Raw genomic sequence first — 12,309 nt, 5'->3', positions numbered from 1 at the left:
CTTGATGTTCGACCCTCTGTTCAGTGCACGTGCAATCCAGCCACGTGCAATCCAAGCTGACAGTCGCCACAGAGAGAGAGAGAGATTCAGTTGGCCCTGTATGTACTGCAGCGCTGTCTCTTTCCAGAGAGAGAAAGCGCACATCCTCCTCTGCTGTGCAGCCCTGAAGCACACCTGCAGTCCAGCCCACCTCCTGTCCTGCAGCCCAACAGTCGCCAGACAGAGAGAGAGAGCACATGTTGCTGCCAATCCAGCCCACCTCCTGTCCTCCTGCAGACCTGCGCAGCTTTTCACCAAAGAGAGGGAGAGACCCACGCACTGTTCAGCCCTTGCTCACCAGCCTTCTCATGGGTGAAAGCTCCTCTACGTGTAGCTGCAGCCGACCATCGCCCGACTGCCTTCTCACACGAAAAGCCTCCCTCCAATAACAGAGTAACCTCTAAAAATTACCTAGGGGTCTCCCAAGGTTTTAAAACCTTTATAACTTTAATTTTTGGCCACCAAAGGTTATAAAACCTTTTTAAATTTTAAATCTCTGTCCCCTTCACACATGGGGTTGTCCACACATGGGTTTACTTTTTGACTCCAATCTGATGCCATTCACACTGTCCACCATGTCCCCGTGCACTCCTGCATACTGTCCAGAGAAAAACACAGGGTCGTGACACCAGTGCATTTGGGTGATGAAACAATCATCCTGAACAATAAGGCCAAACTGTCACGTTAGAGTGACAAACAACTCTTGCTTGTTCCTTCAGAACCTGCAGCAAAAGTCTAAAACCAAGTGGAAACATGTAACTAGTGTTAGCCAAAAACAAAACCATGCATCATTCTACATATGACACACATATGCATGACACATATATGCATTGGCAAACAATATGCTCCTCAAGGTGCTCTACCTACTCCAGATTAACCGTCTCAAGGTTGCTCGCAAGCCTTACACCCATGTATATCCCGTAGGACCCACGACTGATGGTACAACATGAGCATATGAAAGCACTCAATGCATCCAAACAGTACATCCACGAAGTACTTCCTAATATGTCCCTCTTGATGCTTTACCCACTCTGTACATGGCCATCCCGCAGGGGCCACACTCAGTGATACACCATGAACATGGTAAAGTACCTGATGTATCATACCAATATACATGCATCTCATCCTGACACATCTAGAGTATTACCCATGTATTCCCAAGGGTACCAGGATCCAATGGCACCAGAATACCATAATACCTCGGAAAGTGTATAAATATATGCACAGATAGAGTTCAATCCATATATCAATGAACCAAACCAACTCTAGGACTGCTCGCAACACTTATGCTCCTCATAGAGTCTTGAAGTGTTAACTCAGGTTGCTGCAGACTTTGAGCTAAACCAAACCATGCCATTCCAAAGGCAAGAACCATCTCTGTTATCCATAGATGTAGGCAGAGTTATCCATAGTTGCAGTTATAGTTCATGGTGCGGCCGACTGTGAACCATACCTAACTTTACCATCTCATGTGACTAGTACACAATATCATAGAAGTCCCATAAGCAGATGTACTGTTAGCCTCAGTACCTCGGGTGAATACAAAGATGTCACCAAGCGACTCCTAGATGAAAAACTAAGCCTATCTGTAACAAGGGAGTGGAGGTGCTACCCCCCTCTTGAGCATTAGGCAATGCTCCATACCCATGCTCTGCTGAACCTGAATGGACCGTAGCAAGAGTTGGCTCCAACTCAAAGGCATCAAGATAAAGCTGCAATACCTGAGGTGAATCTGCTAAGTCACCCTCCTCCATCCACTTCACATCCATCAGTGAATAGTTCTTTAAACTTCACAAGATAGCGACGGGAAACTTTACCTTGTACCTTTCTTTTCTTATGTGCGAGTATCTGCTCGGGAATAAGAACCTCATCAAGTTCCTCCGCTTCCATCTGAGCCTCATTTGATACATCCACAGGCACCCAAAACCTGCTTGCACTCCACCCAAGTGGTAAGCACAAGTCCCTAATGAAGCATAGTAGACCACCATTGCTAAACATAGAAAGAAGCTGCCTTCTGAACCCCATGAAGTCTCCGTGAAGATTCCACTGGTGACAAAGTGTCGAAAGCCATAGCCTTCAACCCCTCTCTTGCACCATAACTCTTCAGCTGCCTTGTTCCTGGCTGACTATTCCTGTCCTTGGTGTCTTTTCTCCTTAGCTTCATCTTTAGCTTTTGCTCTTCACCTCATATAGGCAAAGACACACAATCTTACACTGTCTCCTGCACTTCCTCTTCACTTTCCACATGTTGAAGCTTTTGATGTGACAACCACGGGCTCGCCTCCTTGAGAATGTCGACGATATCCCGGCAATGGAGCCATGAAACCGGCCTTCAGAAACTTGACGGGCGGTGGAACAAACACTCGCACACAAAACACTTCATCACCCATGAGAACCTGGAAAAGGAAAACAAACAGGGGAGCTAGAATGCTCCTGCAAATAGTACAAGGACACCGATTGGCCCCAAAACACAGTGGCGCCCCTTGCGGTATTTCTTTACTTGATAAAAAATGAGTACATAGTACAACTTGTCGAATTCTTTACCGATAGGATACCTTTTAGCTTTTCACCCAGGATTTTCCAAATAAGAACTCTCGCTATTACAGCAAAGCATTCCATAGAGAAGGCACACCTGTACGACACCACCCTGCTTGAAAAGGTCTTCTCCATTTCAACCATGGATCTCACAACCCTTTCCCAAACAGCAGTAGGGCTATACCAAACCATATGTCCTTCCTATAGTCACAGCTTGCATGTAATCTCCAGAAAAACTAGAACCTGTTCACATGAATCCAGAGGCATGCTTTCCACACGAAACCAAAGACCTGTATCTGATAAACCATAGACCTGTATCCATAAACCATAGGCTTGTATCCTTGATACCAAAGTCCTGTCTCCTCACGAAAGACCAATGTCTTGTTTCCATAACAGATAAATCCTCATATGCATCATCCAATTACGATGCCAAAAACTCAGAGAGAGAAAGATAGAGGATGCGTAAAGCAATCCCTGAATACACATAATTCCAAGATGAAGAGCAACACACATCTCTTCCAAGAACATCATCCTGTGCATATGTAGCTTGATCCTCTGTATCCTAATCTCGTAAACAAAGCCTGCAATCCACGATACCAAAGTTCGCTTGCCTGGTTGCTTCCACACATGCAAGTAACCTGCTCCTCGACCACCAGTACCTGGTCAAATTCATTGCTGTGTGCCCATGCTCTGCACCTCTTTCCCACACCTGGCGTCCATCTGACTGCTTAATTGGCTATCTGCCTAAACTGACTCTTGCCTAGTTGCCCATCTGTCTGGTTGTTGGTTGCTGGCAGCCCTTGCAAATAGCACTCTTGGTATCCATGTGCTGGCAGCAACTCATCTGGCGTCTAGAGCTCTACACAGCCCACCTGAGAACGCCCAGCAGTAACCATCGTAGCAGTAGCAGCATCAGCCGGCAGCATCAGCAACAGCAGCATCGGTAGTAGCATCACCTGGCAGCAGCAGCAACGGCAGCATCACCTGGCAGCAGCGGCAGCAGCAACAGCAGCACTTGTAGCAGCGCCCATGTACAGTAGCAGCACCACCACCATGCGTAGCAGTAGCACCTGGCGGTCAGCAGCATTCCTGGTGGCGGCAGTTCCTGGCGGTTGCGGTTGCGGTTGCGGTTGCGGTGGCAGCAGTACCCGCCTGCAACAGCACCTTAGCAGTGGCGGCAGCAACAGTAGAGTGGCAGCACCTCATGCGCTCAGCGTAAGCCGTCCGGCGACCAGCACACGGCGATCTCCTCAACTCGCCACCCTTCGAATTAAATAGAAGCGATGTGCTTTTTTTTTTTCAAAACTCCAAAAGCAAAGGTTTAGACAAAAGGCATGCTTAAATAATAATAATATGATTTTTGTCATCAAAGGTTTAAAAACCTTATAACTTCAATAATCTTTTTGTCCCCTTTCACACTTGGGCTGGCCACCGACATGGGTTTCCTTTTTACATCAACTGATGCCTTTCCACATTGTGTGTCCCGTGCCGGTGCCGGTGCCCACCTGCTTGTTGTCCAGAGGGAAAAACACAGTCTCGTAACAGAATGAATGAAGGGCTGTGCTATTTATATGCACTACATGAGCAAGTCGGTTGGCTGACACTGGCCAACTGCTTCATGTCCTGCCAATAAATGCATAGTGATGATAATAATGTGGAAAAATGCTAAATAAATACCATAAAATATGGGAAAAATATAAGATAATATTCCGAGGCTTTTGCAATGGTCTAGGTGGCCTAAATGCATACGGGATGAATACTATGCAGAAATGCAAACATTTCTTGATGCAAACTCTAAGGCTTCTATGACATCTATATGCATGAATGATTCTCTCCAAGTGGGTTAAGGGACTTCGGCTGACCGACTGTCTCTCTAAGGCTGAGGAATGGCTTACGTAGCTTGTGCTTGACATATCCTTACAATGGGGTCATGGTGTATGACAAATATCAAATCCTAAAGGGTTTTACTGTTGGACAGTGTTGCACTGATGATGAGCCATCTTGTCACCATGCACTACAGTGCAGAGTGCATGTGACAGCGCATGTCTTGCACATGACAAGAAGGTGCAGAGAGAGAGAGAGAGAGAGAGCCCTAGAAGCTCTATCCTTACTGGTCCTCGACATGGCTTGGTTTTCTTTACATGATATCCTGACATCGAGTTTACTCATGGATCGTATGTAGCAACTTTTAGTCTCATATATCTTTAAGGTCTTTTGTAGAAATTAACCTCTCTCTCTCTCTCTCTCTCTCTCTCTCTCTCACACACACACACACACACACACACAGAGCCAACATACTATGTAACCAGCGAGTTTCCCTTGACGATGGAGCAGCTCTGCAAGGGAATTAACAACGGATCATGTACATAGCTTGGTGATGCTGGAGAAGTACCACTGTAACCCATGGGGTCTCTGGATAACTTCTAAAATATTATCAATGCAATTAAAGCAATGATTAAAAGGGCACAAGCACAATACCACAAAACAAGAATCGCAAAATGCTCTCGAGTCGACACCACACGGGGCGGGAAAGGGCTGATGCCCCTTTGGGATTTCAGGTATGGCCAGGTACTGTACAACAGTTGCTGATGGAACAGCATGGGCAAGAAGCTGTACGGCAGCTTCAAATGGTGCACCAGTTTCTGTACAACGGGAGAGAAGAGTGGCGGAAACAGCTTTGAAGGGCTGTCCAGAGGGTTTCCAGCAGCATAAGGGCTGCAGTTTTTTAACGGTGATCAGCAGCAGCAGGTCAACAACGCACCAAAAGCGTATGTTTGTGTGTGGTGGAGGGTCCTGATGCTCTGGCTTGTGGTATGGATTGTGTAAACCGGCCTCTGATAAACCAAAGGGCGGTGGAACAAACATTTGCACATAAAACACTTCAACACCATTGAGGACCTAGAAAAGGAAAACAAACAGGGGAAGCTAGAGTGCTCCTGCAAATAGTACACGGACACCGATTGGCCCCAAATCGCAGTGGCGCCCCTTGCGGTATTTCTTTAATTGATTATAAGAGCTTTGATTACAATATAAAGCTGGTAATTCAGCCGACCAAGTAGAACTCCTGAAGCCTGCAAAGAACCTGCATCATCTGGCTTCTAATCCACACGGCATCCACAAACAAGTCCAGCCATTGTTCGCATCGAAAGACTCTCACACATTGAGTCTGCATACAGAAGCTTTCTCCCATGATCAAGGCTGCCACAACCATCCATAGCCTCTCACACTATGAACAGCATCACACCCCGACCAACCAGTGCTCCTGTATCACAACACAGACTCCCAAACTGTCTCTCAAAAGAGTATCACAGCACAGCATACCATACAGTCGACACACATGTACAAACCCTCTCTACCTTCCAAGGGTACTATCCATCTCTGTCATGGACTTCCTGTCCCCTGTCCTATCAGTAGCAAGGCTGTACCATACATGTGTCCACTCCTGTACCTTCTGCCTGCATGTGACCTGTCTCCTGGAGAAACCCAAAAACATGTTTCCTCATCGAGAAACCTACGACCTGTTTCCACATGAAACCCTTAGGCCTGTTTCCCTTTGAAACTTATGTCCTGTTTCCATACATCTAGTTACCTGTTCCCACATGAAACATCTGGCAAGTTGCAACATAGAGATTCCCATACTGTAGGTCCCACTGTTCCTTTCTAGCAGGAAGAAAACAATCTGCTCCATGAGCACGCAGCCATGCGAGCTTGCATCACTCCCATGCCAAGAAACATAACCACAAGACCTGTACTTGCAGTCAAAAACCCAAGCACATAGCTGAATTTGCAGCCAAACAAAAACAGCCCATAAATTGTCCTGTTTCCACCCTCTGAACTGTCAAACCCTTCCTCTCACAAAGGGCTAGAGAGAACCACTCTGGAACAGTCTTGAGCCAGTGGAAAGAGAGACTCCGAAAGACATCACCTGCAGTCCCACTTGCTCACAAAGAAAGAGAGACTTACAGTCTTTATGTCGCTTTCCACAAGAGAGGGAAAGACACGAGGAAAAGCCTCGTTGTGTCCTGCCTTCTTGTCCTGCAGTCCACGCCTTTGTGTCCAACTCTGCCTGTTTGGACAGCAGCGCAGCCAGCCAACTTCATGCCAAAAGCAAAGGAGAAAGAGGGATTCAATAGGCGCCTGTGTGTACTGTTGCGCAGCAGCCAGACAACCTCCTTCCAAAAGCCACGAGAGAAAGAGAGGTTCAGTCTGCGCCTGTAGCTTCTGTGCCTTAATAGCCCAGCCCGCCAGCCTTCCTAAATCAAGAGAGAGAGAAACTGAGTGCTGCCCGACCAGTACACAAGCCTGTGGTGGCAAAGAGGGAAAAGCTTCAGCGTGCAGCCCAACCAGTCGCCAGCTTTCCCATGAACTAAATCTCCTGCGTGAAGCTGCAGTCCAGCCGCCCACCCTTTCCAAGAGAAAAACACATGTGCATGCTGCAGTCGACTCTTAGCAAGAGAGAGAGAAAAGCCAACGTGCTGTTCATCCCCATGCTTCCTTGCAGCCCACCTCTTCCAAAAAGCACACGTTTCCTCAAGAGTTAGGCGCCTACTTGCCTGCCAGCCCCTCCTCTTTCCCAAAAAGCACACGTGGCCCCAAAATAGCTTATGGGCCACGTTTTCTTCATAAATGGCATTAAAAATTACTTTAAAGGTTTTTAAAACCTTTTAAGTTAAAATTCCTTTGCCCCCTTTCACACATGGGGTTATCCACACATGGGCCTCCATCTTCACTCCCACCTGATGCCATTCACACTGTCCACCATGTCCCCGTGCACACCTGCATCTTGTCCAGAGAAAAACACAGGGTCGTGACAGATTGAGCTCTCGCTAAGAACTCCTCGAGGGCGCGGAGCTGGAGTGCGGGTATGGATGGCATTAACTACTATGATTAGGACGACCCTAATACTTCAAATTTTGAGTCTTGATATCATCGCCTTGCTAGGTCGTCATTATCAAGATTATTATCTAGATCAAGATTTAATTTGAAGTCTAATTTGTAAAGAGAGTTTTCCCCTTATGACTTCATAAAACAAAACAATCTTGCATCTCTCCTAGCACCCCCCCCCCCCTTCACCTCCAAAAAAATAAAACAACACATACGCTAAACACAAAGTTGCCGAGGAAAAATGGATAGTGGAGCCCATGGAGTTGTGCACATCCTTTGATCGCTGCTGGCATCTTTTTAATTGATCATTGATTGATTACTATTTATAAATTTGTTTGAGAAGATTAGTAATTTTATTCCCAGTACTTAAGGTCAACTAGCATCAGTAACTACAACAAATAATGGTCGTTGAAAATCTGGTAATGTAAGAACTGGTGCACGGGTCAATGCTTTCTTAAGTATGGTGGACCCTGATGTAGGTGTGTGTACCACAAGAGAGAGAGAGAGAGAGGGGTTTATTAGTGACTTCAGGGGCCAAAACAGCCCGTGAGACCAATGATGAAAAATTATGTGGGTAATGTGGTGGGAAATGCATAGGAAGCTAAACAAAGTATATTGAAATTGAGAAATAGGTGGAAACTATTGAGGTATGCAAGAGTACACCATGGACAATGAAGGCATGATATGTCAAAGCCTGATAGGTTTGCCGATCTGTCTCAAGGCCTCATCCAGAAACGGACATGAGGGGAATCCAAACTTGCATTTTTTGGCATGTGGGGGGGTGGGGTGTAAAATCTTTCCAGCTTTGCTAAGTGAATGGTATCAGACTTGCCTGGTTGGGGTTTTGTCCAAGCAGAACTGCTTCTCATGTGTGTCTGTCTGATTGGAATTCGGGGTCTACTTAAGGCTCACAAATTTTAGCCCAGTAGTTACATAGTTGAATAAAATCGTTTTGAATTTTTGTGCAGATACTTGATTGCTTGCCATACTACAAATTATAGCAACCCTTGGCTCATCCTTAACACAATGGCAGTGGTTGTACTGGTGATTGCCAAGTTTCCAATCATGCATAGAGTCAGAATCTTTGGCATCAATGCTGATTATCCAACTTAAGTGGATTATTGTAGCAACTATTTCTATTTCCGCACATGTTTGTGTAGCTGGATAGTGTATTCCACTATATTTTTTGCTTCATAGAGGGATGCAGGATGCATGAGAATATTAAGCAGGTGGCATCCTTCCCTACATGGTTTTTTGTACTCTCCCAAACGCACTCTATCAATACAGCAAGCCGGGCAAGATTGATTTAGTTTAGATGTGTTGAGAGCCCATGACAATTTGATTTTGGTAACGTGGTAGAGAGGAAAGTCGGGAGCCAGGTGGCAAACGTTCAGGCCAGACATGAATGCTCAGGATTCAAACTAGCACCAATCTGGTTTTGATGCACCAAAGGAACCATTGTGGTATGTATTAAAGGTGTGATTTTGAGCTCCTTTTATGTAATTGCCTCTTGATATATGTGGCATCATTATGATAAATTGCTGGCTATCTCATGGAACTGGCCCTCTCCTACTAGTGTCGGTTCCCTCTTGTTTTACTCTACTGTAGTTAACCTCTTTTGGCATTCTCTTGGCTTGTTATGTCCATCCTGGTGCTCTGTAAGTGGTAGATCCCTACCTAGTCAGACTTCCTCTTCCACAGATGGAAATATTACTATGATTTTCTCAAGCACAGCTTCCTTATCCCTTTCTTTTCCAAGTGCACAATGGAAGCTCTCTCCCCCACCCACACAGATTTGAAAAGAGAGCTCCACCATAAGCGGCTAGCTGCTTTTCAAGGCCCTTGGACCAAAGCATCCAAATTAAGGATTTTGCAACCATAACCATCTAGAGGAAATCACAATGGATCCAAAGATAGGTTAAAACCTTGCTGCTTAGGCCTACCGAGGGATTAGCACAACTCTCCCAGGGTGGGATCCATAATGTGATTCGCATGTGCTCCTCACCCTACGTTTCCCCTGCATCTTGTCTGAGGACAGCTCTTAGGCATATGCATTAGGCTGCTTCTTTTTTGTCATGGATTGTAGTATTATAGGCCATTCTAGCCTTCTGCATTTGTGAATGCTCTCTCCCTCTTCTTTGTGTGTGTGTGTGTGTGTGTGAAGTCAGATGTTGAAGTTGAAGAAAACCAATTGAGTCATTGGCCCTTCAAAGTTTGCATGGGTCAATTGTGTGAAGGATGGTACATGGATGATGTGTCTTTGAAACATGAGGAAATAGCAGATCTACACCAACAGACTAGTGGAATGCAAGCTTTACTAACGCTAGTGAAAAGTTCTCACTCTCAATACAAGAGTCAATATGATGTGAAGCGATCTATTGATGGTACAGCAGGGCTGTGAGCGCACATGAAGTAGAAGGGTGTAGAATGGGCTGTTGAAAAGAGGGCAAATGTCTCGTCATGGAAGAGCTTTCATTGATGATTTTGGCAAATCTAAGTGTATAGATTCTCCCTTCGTTGATGTTGTACCTTCGACATCCTAGCCTCACCAGTTAGCTAGAAGGGTTTTTTCCTCTTTACCTTGTCCTCCTGTGTTTTTTTGAGTACGTGTTCATGGTCATAAATAGGTCATTTAAGCTATTTGTAGATTTGCTCCCCCCCTCCTCTCTCTCTCTCTCTCTCTCACACGCACGCGCGCGCGCACACATTATTGCCAAGCCATACCTAAATACGGTTCATAATATCTAAAGTCCCAGTTTGGAAAGGATTTATCAAGGAAAGCTTTATAATGGCATACGAATGGGTATGCTTATTTATCCACTGTAATTCTTAAGCAAATGACTCACAACTTAAATGCATATAAATTGCTCGACAGATTGGATGTGTTGATTTATATGCAAATGTGTACACACGAGTGCATACATATGCACACGTTGATATATACATACAAATACATACATATATATATATATATATACAAATACATATTCACACACACACACACACACACACACACACGTATATATGTTTATGTATGTATACATGTATACATGCATCCATGCACATGTATAGAAGTATATATATATATAGATGTGTATATGTATATATATATATATGTACAGAAGTATATATATGTGTGTGTGTGTGTGTGTGTGTGTATGTATGTATGTATGTATGTATAAAAATATATATATATATATACGTATGTGTGTGTGTGTATGTATGTATGTATAAATATATATATACATAGGTATATATATGCACATTGTATACATATGTACATATATATAAATACGTAAATGTAATGTATAATATATATGTATATTTATTTATACATGTGTACATATATATATACACACACACATAAATGCATGTATATATATATATATATATATATATATATATATATATATATATATACATATATATATGTACACACACACACATCCATCTACACAGATATATATAATTGTATGTGTAATTGTATACACACAATTACATACATATATACACAAATAAATAAATAAACATATATATACATATATACATACATGCATACATATATGTATGTATATGTATGTGTATGTATGTAACTAAAGAGAATGCGGGGCAGAGAGAGAGCTTGAGTTCTTTAAACACACACACACACACGAGAGATGGATGGCTTAATTTTTTTAAATCTTTTTCTTATCTTTATAATCATTAACATAAAGAGATAAGAATATATACTATAAGGGAAAGTACTCTCTAGTTGTAACTTACAATGGTTGATGCATAGTGTGATTTCGACTATATGGAAAGGTTTTATAACTATGCTATATTGGAGTAATGTAAATTACATAGTTTGTTGTACATTGGCGGTATATCAATCATAATCTCACTAATCATATCAATGGCATAAGTGCGAAATCTATCATCTAGATGGGTCATCAATGTTCGTAGCACTAGTTGAGCTCAATAACTCCTCCTCGAGCTTCAACTCCACATATTGTACTCCAAGCAAGCTCATAAACTTGTGGAGCTTATTTGTACCAAGTGCTTTCGTGAAGGTGTTAACCACTTGATGCTCTTTGTTGATGTATACCACATCTATCTTACTTACTAGAATCTTCTATCTGACAAAGTGATAATGCACCTTTATGTGCTTTGTTCTAGCATGGTATATTGGGTTATAACTCCTCGAGCTCCAACTCCACATATTATACTCCAAGCAAGCTCATAAACTTGTGGAGCTTATCTGTACCAAGTACTTTCGTGAAGGTGTTAACCACTTGATGCTCTTTGTTGATGTATACCACATCTATCTTACTTACTAGAACCTTCTATCTGACAAAGTGATAATGCACCTTTATGTGCTTTGTTCTGGGTTATTGGTCAACTGTATACTACTCATGTTGTCACAATAAATGATAATGGTTTTATTCACCGCACAAGCTTACCCATATCACCAAGTAGTTTTTGCTATCTCATAAAATGTCATAGTAGTGTACTTGTACTTTGCCTTTGTACTTGACGAGATAATTGTTCTACTGTTTCTTGTTGCTCCAACTCACAACACTTCTTCTAAAAGAAGACAAAGTTGCTGGTAGATCTCGTTTATGTCACCATTAATTCAATCAACATCTGTGTATCCATGTAACTGTATCTATGTGTCAACCTCATAGAAAACTCCATGAGTAAGTGTGGACTTCATGTACCTGAGAATTTGTCTAGTCACATCCAAGTGACTTCTTGGGAGCTTGCTTAAACTGACTTACAAGTTCAATAATATAGCTCAAATTTAGCATAGTACTGGTCATGTAGATCAAGCTATCCACTATGTACATGTACAGTGGGCTCCTCTAAACGCTG

The 12,309-nt window shown here is 43.3% G+C and overlaps 1 protein-coding gene across 1 annotated transcript in view; it reads left to right on the top strand.

Moving 5' to 3' along the window:
• The window catches only part of LOC147613831 (uncharacterized), a 29,086-nt gene extending 20,090 nt beyond the window's left edge, over positions 1 to 8,996 (top strand). The window contains exon 3 of the mRNA XM_086781800.1: positions 8,427 to 8,996. Within this exon, the coding sequence (XP_086637926.1) occupies positions 8,427 to 8,571 (145 nt within the window). The 3' untranslated portion in view covers positions 8,572 to 8,996. The remainder of the gene's footprint in view (positions 1 to 8,426) is intronic.
• The last annotated feature ends 3,313 nt before the right edge of the window (positions 8,997 to 12,309 follow it).

Source organism: Cibotium barometz, chromosome 43 (genome assembly GCF_041138505.1).
Source record: "Cibotium barometz isolate CiBa-2024 chromosome 43, ASM4113850v1, whole genome shotgun sequence".
NCBI lineage: Eukaryota > Viridiplantae > Streptophyta > Polypodiopsida > Cyatheales > Cibotiaceae > Cibotium > Cibotium barometz.
This window is presented reverse-complemented; position numbering and strand designations above follow the sequence as displayed.